Source organism: Brienomyrus brachyistius, chromosome 3, assembly GCF_023856365.1.
Source record: "Brienomyrus brachyistius isolate T26 chromosome 3, BBRACH_0.4, whole genome shotgun sequence".
NCBI classification, from domain to species: domain Eukaryota; kingdom Metazoa; phylum Chordata; class Actinopteri; order Osteoglossiformes; family Mormyridae; genus Brienomyrus; species Brienomyrus brachyistius.
Genome location: NC_064535.1, coordinates 13,307,111 through 13,326,223, shown reverse-complemented (window position 1 = coordinate 13,326,223; position 19,113 = coordinate 13,307,111). Strand labels below are relative to the sequence as shown.

Genomic DNA, 19,113 nt, shown 5'->3' with positions numbered 1-19,113 from the left:
ACAATAACGAATGTTAAAACCATAAAACAATTGAGTTTCATAAAAAAAATGTACTTTTTGGCTTTATGGTGCTATTTCTGTTCTGAAATTAGTGGCATTTTTGTTTTTATCATCTAATATGGCTTTACTGTAAATGGCTTCTTTTGTAATATAAATGCAATGCTTGTCATCGGCGGTTCTTTTTGTTGTTAAATTGGATGTCAACTGTATTTGACTAGAAAGAAAAACTCGGTCTAGCTAGACATGGTATGTTGATTTTTTTTTTATCCGTCTTAAATAAAAGAAAAGACGTCTGCAGATGAGATAGTGTGCAAGAATACTTTGATCAGCATGATCCTTGTGGAAGGTAAATTTCAACTGGAAGTGATAGTCACTTCCCTATGCTGTTATCAACACACGTTTAAATACAGTGACTGACAGGGTCATAGTGGTAAGCATCAGGCTTCGTCATTTAAAGGCTTCCTTCATGTAAAGGGTGGGCGGCTAGGCTGGGGCCTGGCAGGTACTGTGACGTTTTACGGAGGCCCAGCTCATCCGTCTCCAGGCAGGAGTTCTGCTGGGCCCGGTGAGTCAGTAGGTTCCGCCTCCACTGGAGACACAGTACAGCGGCTTCAGCACCATCTGAGTCCGGATCTGGTTGCTTTAAGCCCTGGTTTGCAAAGAGATCTACATTACATAAAGTGCAAAGGTACAACATACTACAATAATCTTCAGGCTAGCAGTATAATTTGTATTAGTGACAATGGCAGTGGTTCAAGATTTTTCTGATTATTAGGAAGCTAATTTTGGCAGGCGTAGGATGGCACAGTTGGCTACTTGTGCTGAACATTTGAATCAAATGATCATTTTTGAAGCTGTATTATAAGATCTATCTCTGTAGAGGTCACTTCAGAACACAACTGATAATATGACCCTTTTCTCCCCATAAAGTTTTTTAAAAGGTACTGAAAATGGCATTAGAGAAAGTAAAAAAACCTACAGTATTTTAAATGTTGTTGACAGTTTGGAACCATGTGCTTTCGTCTTGTCCCTGCCCGCGCTGGACAGCACTGTATTTACCGATACCTGAGTGGTAGGTAAGGTGGGCTGGTAGGTGTTAGAGGTACCTTTATGCAAGCGGTCTCAGCGGCCCGGATGCCCCTGAGAATGACGTGGAGCAGGCTCTGTGCATTCTTCACCAGGATCTCATTGGATGACTTGCAACTAGCTGTTGCTGCGTTGACACTGGAAAGAAGCATAAAGCAGGAATGTTCAGCTTGCTGTTTAATCCAGGCAGGAAATGCCTCGTTCTCCCTCGTCATGCATTACGTGTAAATTTAAAAAATTTACTGACCCTTTATTCTGCCAGTGTTTTCTAAGGGCAAATCTTTAGTAGATGCAGTATATTAGGTTAAATAGGCCTCTGTGTACATCCAAGGTAGAAAATCCAGTGCTTGAACATTACCATTTATCAAGCTATACAGTGTAATTTCACACTGCAAATTGAGTGTTGTGGAAACATTTCTTTGTTTTGGTGTTAACGGTGACTGGTGCTTGGTGTGGCCATCAGTTTTTAGAAGAATGGGACTTTGGGTAAACAGTGTAAAGGACCATAGGCTGGTCTGGGGTGGACCTGATTGTGGAAAGCTGCTGACATTTCAATCTTTAGTATGTAATGTGAGCTCTGGGATCAGGCTAAATGGCTGCAGCCATTTAGAACTATTGAGATCTGGAGCTGCACATCCAGTGTGAATTTTTAGACTGACTTCAGTCTTTCTCACTTCCTTGAAGTGAAAATCAACTGTTGATTTCCAAACAAATCCAAAAATGAATTAAATGAATATCATCTGTACAGTGATCCTAATATGTGACTGTGTCTGTATATTCCCTGCGAAAGACTGATACTTGATCGAGGGTGTACCCCAGCCTTGTGACCTGTGCTGTATGGCAGTGTCTCCCAATCCAGTTCTTGGGGAACCCCCGGACAGTCCACGTTTTTGCTTCCTCTCAGCTCCCAGCACCTGTACCAGGTATTCAGTGTTCTTGATTGGCTGGAAGCTGGGAGAGAGCAAAACCGTGGACCGTCCAGGGTTCCCCTAGGACTGGGTTGGGAGACACTGCTGTATGGGATAGGCTCCAGAACCCCTGTGACCCTGACCAGGATTATATGCACACAGTTCCCATTCTAAATTTCAGTACTTATCACCTTCAGGTGGACTGGTGGGCTTGGACTTAAGTGGAACTGAAAAACTTACAGAGAGCACCTCTTTTGCTTCAAGGTCTCACCTGGAGATTATGGTAAGCTGGTTAGTGATAGTTAGAATCTGCTCTGTAATATAGAGAAGGTCATCCTTGCAGCGTTTGTCCAGGCAGTGCTCTGCGATGACCCTCACAAACTGAGTGATGGACTGACAACCTGAAATCATCTCTCTGGCAGTGTAAATAAATGCCTCTTTGCTCTGTCAGAAAATAAATTATTTGTGGTTAGGTTCCTAATACTGTTTTATATTTGGTTTTATCCCAATCCACATTTTCGTGTCATTTTACCCCCTAAATCATAAAGCCAAAATTGAAACACAAAATTAAGGTACAATCTTTACACATCCATGTCCTTAAGAACTATCACTAAATCCCTTTCCTTTGGTTTGCCAGTACTAGTCTGTAATCTGTTCAGAGACCTCATTACATGATGGCATTATGATGTGGTGAGTCCCTGTTCTTTTATGTCATACTTGACCTGGATGGGACCTCTTCTCTTCAGGAACTGGACCATGTGATATATCTTTTCCGCCATGTCTTTTGTCACTTGAACAATGTGGTTGTTCTGTCCATCCCACTTGTCTGTCTCCCTTTTCAGGAAGAGGGAGGTGTAGGTGAGGGAGGGCGCCACACTGAGGTCTGCAAGCTTCCTGATGCCCTGGAGGGATTGATATCCACACACTAGTGATGGCCAAATGAAGCTTCATGAACCATTTGCTGTATTTTCTGACACCACTAGATGGTGCTCTCTATTTAAAAAAGGGCTCAATTTATGCTCCAAAGCAAACCAAGAGCACCATCTAGTGGGGTCGAAAAATACAGAAAATGGTTCATGAAACTTTATTTGGTCGTCACTACCACATTCATATACATGAAAAGCAACAGCTGTATTTCCATTCATTTTGTACAGTTCTGCTTATAATTGTACATAAAGATCTAATCCGTATTTGATTATAATGATTTTAACAGATTCATTGACAATTAGTTACATTTTTTGATCATAATTAATTTATGCTTTCATACCATTTTGGGAAGCACCTCAGATGCAGCAAGGTTGTTCTCTTCTTCCATGTTTACACTCAATGCAGAGCTTATTTGCCTGGGACACTTCACAGGTCTGGTTTCCTCTGTTTGGACCTCAGATAATGTAACTGGCATTTCCCAGAGCTGTTTACCCTGCAGAAGTTGTTTCATTTGGTCTTTTGTTGCCTGGTGAATGCCCTCCACTTTGTTAATTTCTTCCACGAGGAAGCGAGCTTTTGCTGACCAGCATTGCTTCTGAACTTCCAGACTCAGTACCTCAGAAGGGTCCTGGGTTTCAGCCATTTTCCTGGCTCTGCTCACAATTTCTGACGTTTGAGAGGAAAGATGGTCTTTAGTAAATCTCAGGCTGCTACGCACCCTGGGGTCTCTGATATAAAGCAGACTGTCTTGAATCTTCTGTGCTGCAGCTTTCACATTTTCCAACAGTGATTCAGCACATCTCTCAAAATCCACATGTGCTGTTTGTGTCTTTTCACCTTTTCCTTTATCTGCAGCGGCCAAATGAGCTAGGTGGACAATGCTCTTAACTGCATCTGTGTATTCCTTATTTGTAGTGCTGACCAGACTTAATAGAGCATTCATTTTAACTTGAAGCTGTCTTTGCAAGCACTCAGTCCTGGCAAGCTGGTGGATGTCAGTGCAGGACACACTGCCAAGGTTATCAGCTGCTTGAAGGTAGGCCTCAGTCAAACTTTTCACCTCCTGCTGAAGGCCTCTCATGTTTTTAATTGTGTTCTTATTTTTACAATTCAATGAGGACAATTCCGAAGCCTCTTGTATTCGCAGAGAGTTTTCTGACCACATTGCCAAGCGTTTCTGCAGAGTTAAATGACCTTTCCCTCCCTCCTCTGCGGACCCTAACATCTTATCAATTGCGTTAAGCAAGGCTTGGATGGAAAGAGCCCACAGGATACCTAGAGTCTCTAATTTATAAGGCTCAGGCATCAAAGTGGCCAGATCAGTGAGGTGTTTAGCATTGGCCTGGGTGGTCTTTAGTTTCTTGTGCACCGCGACACATTCCTGATGTTTGCCGTGCACAGAAAGGTCAGAAGACGTAACAAGTTCAACAACATCTGCACATGCACGCATCACCTCATTGACCTCCTGTGTCTTATCAGCAACTGTTTTGTTTGGTTGTCCTTGAAATATCAGGCAGATTGCATGGTACCAGGTGCCTGTGGCAGGAAGCAGAATCTGCCGCATGCTGTAGATCCTATCAGAAAAAACTATGGCTTCTCGGGCGATGCTATCTGCACTCACAGAAGAGCCCATGGCTGCCTCCTGAGCTAGTCGCACTACCTTATGAGTCGTGGCCACAATTTCTTCTCTGAGGTTTTCTAGTTTTAGCCTATCTCCAGTGTCAATCAGAACCCCGGCTATTTGCGCAGCCTTAGCGTAACAGTTGGAGAGCTCCAGGACATCAGTGTTGGCCATGTTAACAGCTGTTAAATCTTTCTTTTTGGCTGCATTTAGAATTTCCTGCAGCGGTGGCATGAGATGAATGTCTTGAACAACTTGTACTGGATTCATGTCACTGGTGGCTGGACTCTGACTGTCATTGTCTATATCAAACACCATAGACATTTCATCAGAATCCTTTCTAAAAGGTTGAAATGGTGGATTTTTATTTTCCACACCAGTGGTTATTGGCATCAGAACTTTCAAACATGGGTTGTTAAAATCTGGAGTAGGGAAACCGGACAGAACTGGTGGTTGACGAACTTCTTCCCGTAAGGGACTAAGGAGGTGTGGGTGCTGAAGACCATTCAGCCCTTGGCTTAAATGTTGAAATTGCTTGCCTGCTATTATGGTCTTCTCAGAAAATATTTCAAATGATTCCACATCTAAACCATATTCTAAGATGTGCTCTATGGATGTCGTGACTTCACTTATAGACAATTCCCCTCGCTTAACCAAGACCAGGAGCCCATTCCGATAGATTGGGTTGTCATTCTTGTTGATGTGTCTTTTCATAGATTGAATCACCAGATTCATGTATCCAACAAGGTTGGCGGCCTGCTCTTTGAATTGACTGTGGCATTTGACTGCAAATGCTTTCTGGCAATCATAATGTCTGCTTTCCATCTCTTGGATAATAATGCTTGTAAGTTCCTTCACATCAAAAACATCGCTGAGAACATCGAACAGCAAGTGGGTTTCTTCTACCCATCGATGGTGTAGATCTTGGAGTGCATCTACAAATTCAGCATGGTCAGAGGTCTCTTCCACCTTCTCTAGGAAAGTTATGATGGTGCCTTTCAGCCTTTTCACACAATCTGTAGAGTTTACAACATTCTCCACAACCTTCATATCCACTGAGAGACCAGAGACAAAGCCAGAGATCAGGAACATCCTATCAGCATGACAATCAAAGGCAGTAATCAGAGGCTTAAGGGTGTCCATCCTGCTACTGTGGCAGTTCAATGGCCGGTTTAATGCATTTACCCACATATTGAAGGGGAACTTTTCTGCAACAAACACATCCAAAACCTGATACACAACAGCTGTCATCATGGTATGATCAAGTCTCTGTAACTGCCCTTTGAGAGTTTTATAATTATCGTCCATGATATTCTGCATTTTTTCTTTATTTCTAAAATTAGTTTCAAAGAGCTGTACTGTCTGGGAAATCTCAAGCCAGATCCGAAGCACATCTTGGCAGAGGTTAACCACCACATGCTTAAGCTTGTTACGTGAGCCCTTAGCCACTTCCATATAGAGGGCTACCAGATCACACAACAGACTGTCACAGTTTCTGTCCCTAAACAGAGTGAATGGGGAAATATCCAGTATCCTGAACAGTTCTTGTAGCTTTGCAGTATAGGCTTCATTTGGGACAGAGCTATTTCCATGGCAGTTGCTTTCCAACGTTGACATAAGATTTGTGATAGTAGAAGCAAACTGATCAAGAATGTAGGCCTTGGCAGCTTGCGCTTCCTCACTGTTTGGGTGCTTGATATTGGTATGCAGGGCAGTGTGTAACATAGGGACACATTTCTTTAAGGTTTCCAGAGAGCCTATTGCGTGATGTCGCTGTCTGGTGTCCCACAGATCGTCTGCTCTCTTCATAGCCAATGTGTTCAACAGGAGCAAGGCGTCTGAAAAACCTTGAAAAGCTTTCAGCAGAGCTGGAATGTTTGTGGCCGCTTCCAGATGGGACAGGCAGCTCAGGAGCGAATTGGCTGCTGCGGCTACTTTTCTCATGACGGCATCATCCGCCACTAGAAGGACCTTGGAAGGTACAAGTAGTTTGATGTGCATCTGTTCAAGTGCCAGCCTCCATCTTTTTTTACTATTAAACTAATACATATCACAAAATGTATATATTAATATTATTATAGTATATACACTTTTATATTCATTTGGGTCATTCTATATCAGGGATTGCCAATCTTATCCACAAAGGGCCGGTGTGTATGTGGGTTTTTGGGATAACCTGTAGGTCAGCTGTTCAAACCCAGGTGTGAGGACTCTTCAGCCAATCAGTCCTCTAATTAGTAATCTAATTAGGGAGACGCAGCGAAAACCTGCACACACAGCAGCCCTTTCTAGGTAAGACTGGCCCTCCCTGTTCTATATCAAATCACCCAGTGGGTCTCAGGTCACCCTCTCAGATTCCTTTAAAAAAAATTCTTAGGTGCTCCTATACCAAACGTACGGATAAATCCCAAATAGTAGGTCTATATCTTTAATAGTTGTGAAAATATAACCTCCTGAAATTTTTATTTGATGCATGTTGCTGACTCAGCATTTCAGTCCAGCCTCCTACATTCAATGCTCATTTGATATGACACGTACAGCTTAGAGATTTTGTGACAGAAAGTTCAAAACGATGCCCTCTTTGAGAGCATCTCACTCAAACCTCACACGGTGTACTACATAAAGCAGTCATTTGACATGCTAGTCTATGTGTATACAGTAACCGTAAGTATTACAGTACTGTTATTGGAGTGTCAGAATAATTTTTTGAAATGTGCTTGATTTTTAGAATTACCTTTATTCATGTCCTCATCTTACCATGCGGAAAGTTCACCATCATTTTCAGAATTTTACTATGTATTTCTATATATCTGAAGATGATCTGACAAAAAAAATTTGTGTGGTTGCTGAGCTTCCTTCTGGAGTTACTGTATGACTTTCTAAAGGATGAGCAGTCATGATCTAGTTGACGTACAAATTTAACCAAAATACAAACATTACATAGTTCACAGTTTCAGATTATCACATCAACTTAATTCAAGTGGAACATACTACCCCTTCATAAATTAATGAAAAATTATGAAAATAAATATATTTTTACAACACTCGTATATACTCAACACTCATATATAATGCATTATAGATACCTTCATAAGGTTGGTATAGGAGCAGCAGTGAATCTTTTCAGGGAAATCTGAGAGGGTGACCTGAGAATTTTTTCTCAAACTCTCAACTCGTTTCATTACCTTGACCACTCCCAGGAAGACATTCTGGGTGGACATGACAAACTCCTCCTTGTGCTCAGCTTGACTGGGCTGAATGCTGAGTTTCTGAGCAGCTAGCAGCACATGTTTCCCTGATGCTAATAAAGCTGACATTGCTGGTTCCATCTCGCTCCTCATGGTATCATCATCTAACCCCTCCAGGAACCTGGGAACACACAAGAGCCAGCTGCCAAGTCAGAATTTCATATCGGTGCCGTGTGGTAAGTTGGCATCTCCGAGTTGTGTGTGTGCACACTGCAATGTAATGGAATAACATTCAGGGTGTACCACTGTCTTGTACCCTGTGTTGACTGAGATAGACTGAGATAAACTCCAGTCCCCCTGAACTGGATAAATGGTTAATGAATGGATGTTTATGACAAAGGGTTCTTCATATACTTGATGTCTTGGTCTCATGCTTCATTCAGATTTTTATAGAGCGATGATCCTATTCTAGCCATAAAGAATATATAAGAAGCAAAACCTGATTAAGTATTATTAATACAATATAAATTCATTACCAGAAGTGCGTAATTCAGATCCAGAGTAAAAATTCAGGCCGGGATTTTTTTCAACCAACCAGTTGAATACCCTGTAACTGTGACTCTTTATGCTCAACTGGTTGGTTGAAATAAAATCTTGGTCTGGACTTTTACTCTCTGGACCTGAATTACCCAACTCTGTTAATTACATTTCAGTCATATATCTGACGTTTTTATCCAAAGTAACTTACAGCAGAAGAGAGGGTAACAAACAAAAAAATTAAACAAAAAATAAAATAAAACTAGTCACAGTTAAATTTTTAGGAGAAAATTCAATAATGTTCCAAAGTGCTCTTTAAGATTTAGTCCCTATAGTGATAGAACATGTGGTCGGGCTGCTCACTGGAAGTAGCAAGTCTGTTAAGTCAGCTTGAAACTGTCAAAAAGACAGTTAAAAAACATTGGGAAATTATGCTGATAAGAATGACTGCTAATTTATGAGTAAAAAGTCACACAGGCTTTTATATTTACGTGTTTAATAAAACATTAAAACACATTAATATTGAACTGTTAATAGGCTGCCGGAACTACCTGTGCAGTTGCATGAAAATAACCGACACCCATGTGAGATCTCTGGACCAGCAAGAAAGTAGTATTTACCCAAGCTGTGGTATAATGTGTTATCTTTCTGTCACTGAATTCAGTGTTCACCTGGAGGCCACTGCAGCCATGGTCTCGGTAGCATCCACCACTTCCTTTGCTGCCCCCTCCAGTCCAGTGAAGCTCTCTGAACTTTCTCCACTCTCACATATCAGGATCAGGTAGTAAAGGTGTGTTGCAATGGGTGATACCACTCTCTCAACAGACTTCATTTTGATCAGACCGGGTGTGTTGTATTTCAAAATGAATGCCATGCCTGTTAGAATGACGTTAGAGGTTATTAATCAGCAGCAACCAGAGGTGTACATTCCTTTGAGAATTACTAAATTATTGTTATAATAGGAATTTTTAGACTAGTCATAAAAAGCCCAAATGACGTTCACCCCCCCCCCCCCTTTTGCCCATTTTTAACCCTGCCTAAAGTATTTTTCATAAGTTTATTTTGCATCTGCCTGGGTTTGGTAAGCTTTCTATGATAATGTCATAGTGGCTATTTAAATTAAACTTAGAACAGTATAGTCAAAACTGAATAACAGACGAAAAATGTATTAAGAATAGTAATCCTTAATACTATTTCCTGCTTGAATAATGCATTACACAAAGCTGAGCCCTTATGTTACAGTTTGCATGGACTAGTTACATTTGCAATGTAAAAATTTCCAAAATAAAATCATTACTTATTTTCATTACCTGGCAGGTCTATGGGCTTGTAGATGAGGCTTATTAGTTGCTGTAACTTCCCTCAGAGTGCTAAGTAATTTCATCTGGTTACAGAGCAAAGAACTGCTCTGACGTTAACATCCCATAGCAACGAGTATCAGCTGACTCAAACAATGACATCATAGGTGCAAAAACAGGAGACAAAAAGTATCCTTTTGCATGCAAACCCACATCAAATGAATAACATCATTTACCAATCAATTCATTTTACTGGACGGAAGATGAGAAATACTTTGATATACTGATGCACGTTATTCCGTTTCCACCAATATAATAAACATCATTTTAATTAATTTGACAGTAGAAAGCAGTACATAATGCTAATGTTGTTAATTCGATCTTATTATTTAACAGAAGAATCTAACAGTGCAACCAAGTCCAAATAAAGTAACGTTAAATCCCAAAATCTATTCCTTAACTTCGTTTCATTAAATGGAAAGCAATGCCCTCTGGAAGTTGTAGTATAGTACATTTGACGCTCTTAAAATAGCGACAAATGTAGTTTACATTCAACAATTTTTCTCTAACTTCAGCAATCGAATATGATTTTAAAAATTATGCAAAGTACTCACTTATTATTTCTTCTAAATCAGTTATTTGTACATATACATAAAAAGTAATTGAACTATAAGTACCAGAATTCACTGCGTCACTGACTTGCGCAAAGCTGACCCATGTGACTCCGGAGCATGACAGCTGTAATATCCTAGCTGGATGTGAATAAAAGAGGGCTGTGGTTTAATAAGGACCTTGTAGCGTAGCATGCTCTGGCATATATATGTCCTGCAAGATACAACTTGGAATTTTTTTTCGCATTCCTTAAGAACAATTGTTAAAATTCGGCTTGTAATTATCGGTTTCTTCGTGACTTTACAATGTATGGTATCCAGCACGAAAGCTAACCTAGCTGTGTAGAAACGGAGCCTCTCGCTATCATGGAATTAGGACAGTCACACCCATATCTTGTCGGGACATCTATATGGATATTAAATATTGCTCTTTAGTTTTAAAAATAGTTCTTTGGTATAACGCGATTGTAGAGAATGTTTTTTCTAATTCAGCTTGCTAGATAAATAATAATGTTCTGTGCATAGCAAACTATATTTATTCTATTATGAATGAGTCATGCCAGAGGCACTTGGGTAAGAGACCGAGAGCTAGGTGTTAAGATTTAGATTTTGGTTAAGGTTAACGGTGGAATTTGCCCGTTATTCTCAGGCAGGATGAGTATGCCATTGTATACATTTGTCACCAGAGATGAGAACAGCAGTGTCTATGCTGAAGTTTCCAAAATTCTCATTTCTACTGGACAATGGAAGAGGCTCAAGAAAGACAATCCTCGTTTTAACTTGATGCTGGGGGAAAGGAACAGACTACCATTTGGAAGATTGGGTGACATGTTTAATACCTTTTTAACACATACGTGTATATATTATCTGCTTAGGAAATAATGTATCCGTGTGCCGATTTTTGAGCATAGACGGCTGCATAAACAGTTATTTAAAATAAGAAGAATACAGCTTAGTGTTTCAAGTATATTTGCTTCCTAACGAAGCGGTCTTTAATTCTTGTTGAATTATGGTAATGATGTCGCAGGGTGTTTAATCCATTTGATTTGCCGGCATCCAAGGAGCCCGTTGCATGGCCTACCGTATTTTGTCTTCTTACTTGTTGATAAAGTGATGCACAATCTTTTCGCTGGTTGTCTGGCTGATTGTGGTGTAAGAAACTATACAGTACTAATATGCCGTATCTTTCATTCACGTGTGGTATTGAATTCATTTTGCATCGCTGTTACCGAATTACGTTTGCATGTTTAACGCATCCTTTGCATTCTTGACCCCATATGACCTCACGTTCTTATCCAGTAATTTTAAGACGAGTGAAAACAATCATATTCGTTTACTGTTCTATGGAGAGAACATGTTGGAGCTGTTATTGCCATAAATCCTTTTTTTCCCCGGGTTGCACATTTACTGTTATAACGTATTAATATATCTAACTTGTCCTCTGCAGGGCACGAGCCAGGACTGGTGCAGCTAGTGAATTATTACCGGGGTGCTGACAAGCTGTGCCGTAAAGCATCTTTAGTCAAGTATGTACTGTAGGTTTAGGAAGGCATCCATTTTTTTGTCACCTTATGTGTGCTAGCTTTAAATAAGTAAATAAGGAATCTGTTTTGTGTCAGAACTTCCTGCCAGTTGCAATACTGGAGTACTGTTGACATGATGATCTGGGGTGGGACCACCAAGGCTCAATGCAGGTTAATTCATTTAGCACTGCAGTCTGCAAAGAACAGCATGTCTTATCACTTTAGTCCAGTGTTAGATGTAATACTTAGATTTTTATGCTGCCGCTTACCATAATGTCCCAAAAATCTTTTAAAGAAAATGTACTGTACATTTAGGAAAATTTCAGAATTATGGATTTAAAGATATATGATTTAATGACTTCATTCTGACTTCTGACACAGTGCAATGACAAGAATTTGGACTTTTTAATGTATATTCCATTTATGTGGCATCAGAGGTAATTCATGTATTTGTGGATTAAATCCATCTTTGCACTGGACCTTAATTTTGTCCGTAATGCAGCAAAGTTATTTTTAAAATAAACTTTTATCCATCGCTCCTCTTATGTCATACTTGCATGGAAATGTAGTTAATAAATTGTTGCTTGTCTAGTTACATATTACAAAATCTTCCTTACACAGGTTAATCAAGACCAGTCCTGAGCTCTCTGACAACTGCAACTGGTTCCCTGAGTCTTACATTATTTATCCCACTAACCTCAACACCCCCGTGGCCCCAGCCAAAAATGGAATGAGCCACTTGAAGAACAACCCTAAGACTGATGAACGCGAGGTCTTCCTGGCCTCCTACCACCTGAAGAAGATGAATGGAGAAGGGACAGTGTGGATTGCTAAATCATCAGCTGGAGCCAAGGGTGAGAGCAGCACCGGATGCCGCAGTTTGAAGTCCGCATAGCCTAATTTAGTTGTGCAGCACTGTTGTAAATAATGCATTGGCATTAAGTCTGAGTTATTTTGTTTCCTGTTTCAGGTGCTGGAATTTTAATATCATCGGATGCCAGTCAGTTGCTGGAATTCATAGATAACCAAGGCCAGGTTCATGTCATTCAGAAGTATCTGGAGAATCCTCTTTTGTTGCAGCCTGGCAACCGCAAATTTGATATCAGGTGAGAGAAATCACCCCCAAGTCGTGGGTACTGTACTTTTGGTACTTAAGAATAGTCGCAAAGATACAGTACTTTTTTGTGTTGCGTTTCCACTGGCGTAAAAACTGGTTCCGCCACTGAATGACATCACAAAGGTGTGGCTGGGTATTTTATATCAAATTTGGAAAATGGCTGTAGTGTGGGATGATGTGCGGGTGGGATGATGTGCGATATTAATACCAACGTCGCACGTTATGCACATGCAATTCTTTACATGGTTAGGATGAGATCAGTCACTTTCACACCTTCACACTGCACGCACCATAAGTACCAATACTATTTAACCATGATGTCTTTCACGTCTAGGGGACTGGAAGGGATAGAATGGACTGTTGAACTGAAGCCTGACTAGGACACTGAGTTACGTCTCCGTACTGTTTCACTGCTGACTCCCTTTTTAGATCATGTAATGTATTGGCGTCCCTAATGGTGTCACATAATAACAGAAGGAAAATGCTGATTCACCCTGTGTGTGTGGCCTGTAAGAGTACGAGAGGTGACGTTTTAACCAAAGTCCCACACGTGGTGTTCTTCATCCTTTAGCTGTTCTTTCTGAAGGTCAAACTCAGGGATTCACATTGATTTATTATAATTTTGTGTGAAACTGGTTATGTCCAAGTGAAGTATTGTCATTACTGACGCATCACAGTGCACAACAATGAAATGTATTTTGCATTTAACCCATATGTGACATAGTAAGGGGGCTGTTAATTCAGCAGCGCTTGGGGGCAGGACCTTGCTCAGGGTATCTCAGTGGTACCTTGCTGGTTAGAGATTCAAACCAGCAACCTTTCGAGCGCAAGTGTGCTTCCCTAACCATTGGGCCACCACTGCCCCTAGACAACAGATTCCTTGTAAGACTTGTGTCTAAGCTCCTTCCACTGGGTCTTTAGGCCTCTCTTTTCTGGTTGCGACCGGATGTGTAACGTAGAAAACTGAGCTCTAAACCAGTAATGTTTTGGATCTGCGTTATTGAAGACCATTGCAGCCATCTGAGTAACCGTGTGGGAATGGATGCTCAGAAATAGGAAAGACTGAGGAATCGATGGAGGTGGAGGACAACTGATAGAAACTTTGGAGTCTACAGAGAAATGTACGCATGTGCACCTAACCTCCAGTGAGAGCACAAGCCTAGTTTTGAGCTCCCAGAAATGTGGTATTTATTTTGTCTCCACAGAAATCTTAGAGAGTGAAGGGAATAACTCCTCTTAATCAGCTGTGTTGTTCTTTGCAGGAGCTGGGTTTTAGTGGATCACCAGTACAACATCTACCTGTACAGGGAGGGTGTACTACGTACTTCTTCAGAGCCTTACAACAGCTCGGACTTTGAGGACAAGACGAGTCACCTGACGAACCACTGCATCCAGAAGGAACACTCCCAGAATTACGGCCGATACGAGGAGGGGAATGAAATGTTCTTTGATGAGTTTCGTCAGTATCTGCTGAACACACACAATGTCTCCCTGGAGACGACCATCTTACCTCAGATCAAACAGATCATAAGGTACCTCATTTCATTTGTTTGGTGCTTGAGTGGTGCGGGCAGAGTTTCCATAAATATTGGGAATTCAGAAAAACAGACATCAAGGAATCCTTAAAGGAAAATGAGAAAAAAACAGAATTTATGCAAAGAAAGTGTGTGCATGTTTGAAGTGGCAAGTTGCAACCACTCTGTGCTTACATTATTCAGATGACCCCCATAGAGTGGCTGATTCTTGGGTTTGGCTGCATCTAAGAGAACTTCCTTGTCATCCATTTTATGTACAATTTGATTTTGTTAACTGTGTCTTGAATATGATTTGGAGTGAGCGGGAAGTGATGCATTATCGGTTTCATACTGGTAAAAGTTCAGATTTCGCACAAATAGCTTTACTGAATGGGAAGGAAATGAAATATAAGACTTGCAGGACAAGAGGGAGTTAATGGGTAAATTATTTTTGATGGAAATGTAAGCAAAATTAAGCATTTGTCTCACAATTCTGACATAGATGGAAACTGATGTCTATTTTTATGTTGGAAACGGACATTTTCCTAATTAAACAATGTATTATTCATACAGAAGCTGCCTAGTTTCCATTGAGCCAGCTATCAGCACCAAGCATCTCTCTTACCAGAGTTTCCAGCTCTTTGGGTTTGACTTCATGGTAGATGAAAATCTGAAGGTCTGGCTTATTGAAATTAATGGAGCTCCTGCCTGTGCACAGTAAGTTGTTGTTCTCATTAATACTTTATGAATGACCGGTGAACATACCTCTCCATCAGGCCATGTGGTACATTTTTCTGTACATGCAGATCTTTGTTGACTATAAATTAGGTGATTGTGTAAATGGTTTCTCTTATCTTCCAGGAAACTGTATTCGGAACTGTGTCATGGCATCGTGGACATGGCCATTTCTAGTGTCTTCACCTTGAACAGTAGCGATTCCTCAGCCTCCTCTTCCACCTCCTCTTCCTTATCTTCCTCATCCTCATCATGCTCCTCCCCAAAATCCAGACCACCCAGTCACCACGGCCCATTCATCAAACTGTAAGCATGGCAACTCCCTTGTGTTTTGGAACTTTTGTTTCCTTTAACCCCCCCCCCCCCCCCCCCCCCACCACCATCAGTTTTTACAGATGCTGGCCAGATCAGTCCCCTTATCACGTTGTTTTGTGCAGGCAATGGGAGCAGTTAACTTACCGGCCCATAAACTGAAAAGTGTGCTCGTAAATTCTGCACCTCTGTGGCAAGCCAAGTACTTATCTTGAACCTTTCTGTATGTCCCCAAATGTTTGTTGTTTTGGGTGTACTGAGGGAATCCATCTTTAGCCTAATGAGTGTACGGGGGCTGTGAGCAAACAGCCTTGGCCTGTGGGTTTTGTGGCCTCTTTGCACTCGGTGGAGTAATTCTGGCGCATATCTAGAAAGCAAGGAGCCTCGTCTGCTTTTGCAGATACAGATGTTTTATTACTGGGCTATTTAACAGTTAGTGGCTTATATACCCGCAGAGTCCATCTGATGTAAGTTTCTGTCGAAGTAATGACTTCTGTTGACAAATCTGAAAATCCATCGGCCCTTTGGTCGTCTTAGAGCTTGACTGGCCACCAGTCGTTTGGAGAGTTAAACAATTCAGAGCAGAGTGTTGAGAAGCACTCTGGAGCCATTTTTCACCGGAGGATGGCAGCTTGCTGCCGTTAGTACTGCCAAGGACAGTACAGGAAGTGCAGAGTTTGGTAAATGAAGAGGATGCATATCCATATCATTCAGTTACTATGACTTTAGTGCCTTACATGTCCTTGCCCAGCCATGAAGACGACCACTGTTGATTTCCCTAAAGTTTGTCACTATATTCAGCATCAACGTGTTTCAGAACTGATGAGCTTTTATGTCTCATATCTGCACTACACTATTGATTCAGAAGTCCTGACTTCTGAGAAATATCATAGTATCCTCTTCATCCTTAAAGTTAACTGTCCTTTATCCGAATAGTTTGAATAGTCGTTGACTTGGTTGAGCTGGTTCAGCCAGGACAAAGCCATCATCACACCATTTCCTTTGCTGTTATGACAGTTTGTAGTATTTTATATATGTTATTTTTAAGTTAGTTACGGTCTGCATACTGTAGAGTCTTCATGGGTTTGCGGATAGATCCCATAAGTTTTCGGACAGTATATTCCTCATGTCCGTATCTAAATCAGTTCAACATGTTTCAAAACGATGCATTCACATCCAGAACTAGGAATTAAAAAAAAAAAAAAAATCCAAATTGCATGACATCTTCAGCATCTGCTATATTTTTTGTTGGAATGGAACAAACCCACAAACTCGGTTCATGAATGAGATTTCTTCCTAAATAGCTGTCTGAGACCTATGTTCTTATCAATTTTCAGAAAAAAAAATCTTGCTTATCGAAGAGGCATTTCTTGCAGATTTAGCTTCATCCTTACACCATAGATACCTTGTTGTGACGTACATTAAACAGGATAGTAGTTACGCAGGTCATCAGAATAAGATCATAAGTCAGGAGATTATAAAACTGAGTTTTTTTTTTTTTTGCAAAGAAAAACACGCAAGTTTTTGTCATGAACGCATTGATCAGAAAACATTGTCAGGTTTAAAATGGCAGAAAGTTTCAGTTGTGAGATCCATGGTTCCATGCTGTTTCTACCTAATGTTGATGGTTCACATCATTCACTACCCAGAATGCTTTGCTTGTGCAGACAATGTGCTATGAAGACTCTAAGAGGATGAACACTTCTCAACAAAGGGTCTTATGAGTTCAGCCTGTATCATCCATACAAAAAGCCCTCAGAATGAGAAACTTCAGCATGACATCTGAGTATCTTTTGGAAGAATCTTACATTTATCACATGCACTGCATGATTGCTGCAAAGCATGAAAAAATCTTACATTAGTCATCATCTTTATGGGGTTATTTAACAACAGAAACTTTGCTATCCTTCACCGAGCAGTGGCATGATGTTATCCTTTTAATCTCATTCCCATATTAATATTTTTAAGTTTAATTGCCAAAACATTAACTTTCTAATGATGTGAAAACTCTCCACAACAAAAGTGTTCCTTGTAGTCCTAAATGAATTTTGGTAATCTCATTAAAACAAATAAAAATGTTCTTTTTGACCCACCTTAGCAAAAAATCAACAGCCTGAGTTAACTCTCGTCTGTCACTGTAAGATTCAGATGTCTATTTCTGCATTATCTTATCGTTTTCTTAACCTAATAGTAAACAAACTGATAAATAACAATAGATATGACGTTGATCTGACACAATTCCATTCAACTCCGCTTGTAGTAAATGGGAAATGGCATCGGGTCTTGAGAAATCTGAAGTAATAATTGGTCTTTTTTTTTGTCATATGACACTTTTTTTTTTTTTTTTTTTTAAACCTTATATGCATTTTAATATGAAGGCTTATGTTGAGGAATGTTTGCTTTTTTTTTTACTTATTGTCAAATGTAAATTGTCAATGTTGCAAAGAACACGTTTCCGTGTTTCTTTAGTGCTCAAAATGAAGGGATAATTTGTGCCTAGGGTGATTGCAGTTACGTAAAAGACGAATGTGTTGAGGAAAAAGTTGACTCTTTTGCAAGTTTAAAAAGCGATTCCTAACGTCAAATGCATGAACGGTGTGGGGAGAGTGTGATCTGAATGTATAGCAGTGGATAGAAACCAGCCGGAAGGGATGTTTATTCATTTTTTTTGTACATACACTTTATTGGATGCATATTTATTTATACTGGTCTCCTCCAAATGACTATGTTCTCCTGTTTATTGAGGGGAAATTGTTATCCCATGAAGAGGTGCCTTAAAAGAATGTACAACCTCTTGTGAGTTTGGAGATTAATATTATAAACACACATTTTTAAAAGTCATGGCATGGCATTTTAAGTCAAGCATTTATGGTTATCCTTTTTGTATTTTTGTAACTGTCAACCTGATGTTTTACTTAAAATAAGGTGGTCTTATTACTGTTTTGTATCATTTACCTTGCCAACTTGTTTCACTGCTGTTTCGGTATTTTGCCTTCTGTAACTGTTTAACCCAAACCCCTACCTCAACGTTTTAGTGCATTTCTAAAAGCAATCCTGTTCCTGACCAAAGGCTACTCTGTATCTGGTCTGTGTAGCATCATATATAATGATGGATCTGTCGGTGTAGAACCTGCTGCAACAGAACATGGGGGGGTTTGTAGAACAGATGTATTTCACAAGTGTCACGTATAGCACTGTTCAGTAGTTACAGAAGTAATTAGCAGAACAGAAGACGAATCTTTTTGTTTTTCAGCTGCCTCTCTTTGACATTGCCCACCGCACAAACATGGATCTACATGGCTGTCTGAAAGAACTTTCCCCTGTAGCTATTTACCAAGGAATGTGGCAAAAAAGGAGTAAATGCCTTTGCAATTAATTCTGGAAGTTGGTTTTTCCTAACACTATTCCTTGTTCCCTGTCCAACATGTGGTGTGTTTGTCACCTGAACATTGGCTCTCAGTTATTCTCGTTTGGGTTATTCTTGCATGTAAAACTGACTGTGTCTGTACTGAGGAAATTATATTGAAAAATAAACTGTCACATGATTTATGTCATTATTTAATCTCATCTATTTTTATGCGAGTTTTTGGTCACCACTGATTTCAATGGTTGGCTGAAAATTATTCATTTAAAAAAATGATTTAATCCTTGTACATGATGTACAAGCAGCAATTTAAAGGTAAATGCTCATATTTCAATAAATACAATATCAGTAAGTGTGGTCAGTGTAATAGTA

The 19,113-nt window shown here is 40.2% G+C and overlaps 2 protein-coding genes and 1 long non-coding RNA gene across 8 annotated transcripts; 2 read left to right on the top strand and 1 right to left on the bottom strand.

The window, feature by feature from the left end:
* Window positions 1-283: 283 nt before the first annotated feature.
* Window positions 284-9,699, bottom strand: LOC125739076 (uncharacterized). 5 transcript variants are annotated; one of them, XM_049008806.1, is made up of 8 exons: window positions 9,578-9,699; window positions 8,939-9,143; window positions 7,728-7,911; window positions 3,262-6,513; window positions 2,717-2,896; window positions 2,266-2,438; window positions 1,107-1,224; window positions 284-649 (listed from the first exon to the last, which is right to left on the bottom strand). In XM_049008806.1, exons 2-8 carry the CDS (start codon window positions 9,139-9,141, stop codon window positions 452-454), a joined length of 4,308 nt encoding a protein of 1,435 aa, XP_048864763.1. In that variant the 5' UTR covers window positions 9,142-9,143; window positions 9,578-9,699; the 3' UTR covers window positions 284-451. The 5 variants fall into 5 exon arrangements, with proteins under 5 accessions (XP_048864763.1, XP_048864764.1, XP_048864767.1 ...); XM_049008807.1 differs by having other exon boundaries at window positions 2,712-2,828; XM_049008810.1 differs by lacking the exon at window positions 3,262-6,513.
* On the top strand, window positions 6,413-9,042 carry LOC125739078 (uncharacterized). The gene is made up of 3 exons (XR_007397044.1): window positions 6,413-6,521; window positions 7,908-7,966; window positions 8,932-9,042. It is a non-coding gene; the product is annotated as an uncharacterized LOC125739078 (long non-coding RNA).
* Window positions 9,700-10,284: 585 nt separating the features above from the next.
* ttl (tubulin tyrosine ligase) lies at window positions 10,285-18,926 on the top strand. Of its 2 annotated transcripts, none has more exons than XM_049008738.1 (8): window positions 10,285-10,999; window positions 11,624-11,702; window positions 12,321-12,553; window positions 12,670-12,805; window positions 14,079-14,348; window positions 14,904-15,047; window positions 15,192-15,371; window positions 18,631-18,926. In XM_049008738.1, the coding sequence occupies exons 1-8, from the start codon at window positions 10,831-10,833 to the stop codon at window positions 18,683-18,685; spliced, it is 1,266 nt and encodes a 421-aa protein (XP_048864695.1). In that variant the 5' UTR covers window positions 10,285-10,830; the 3' UTR covers window positions 18,686-18,926. The 2 variants fall into 2 exon arrangements, with proteins under 2 accessions (XP_048864695.1, XP_048864697.1); XM_049008740.1 differs by having other exon boundaries at window positions 17,045-18,926.
* The last annotated feature ends 187 nt before the right edge of the window (window positions 18,927-19,113 follow it).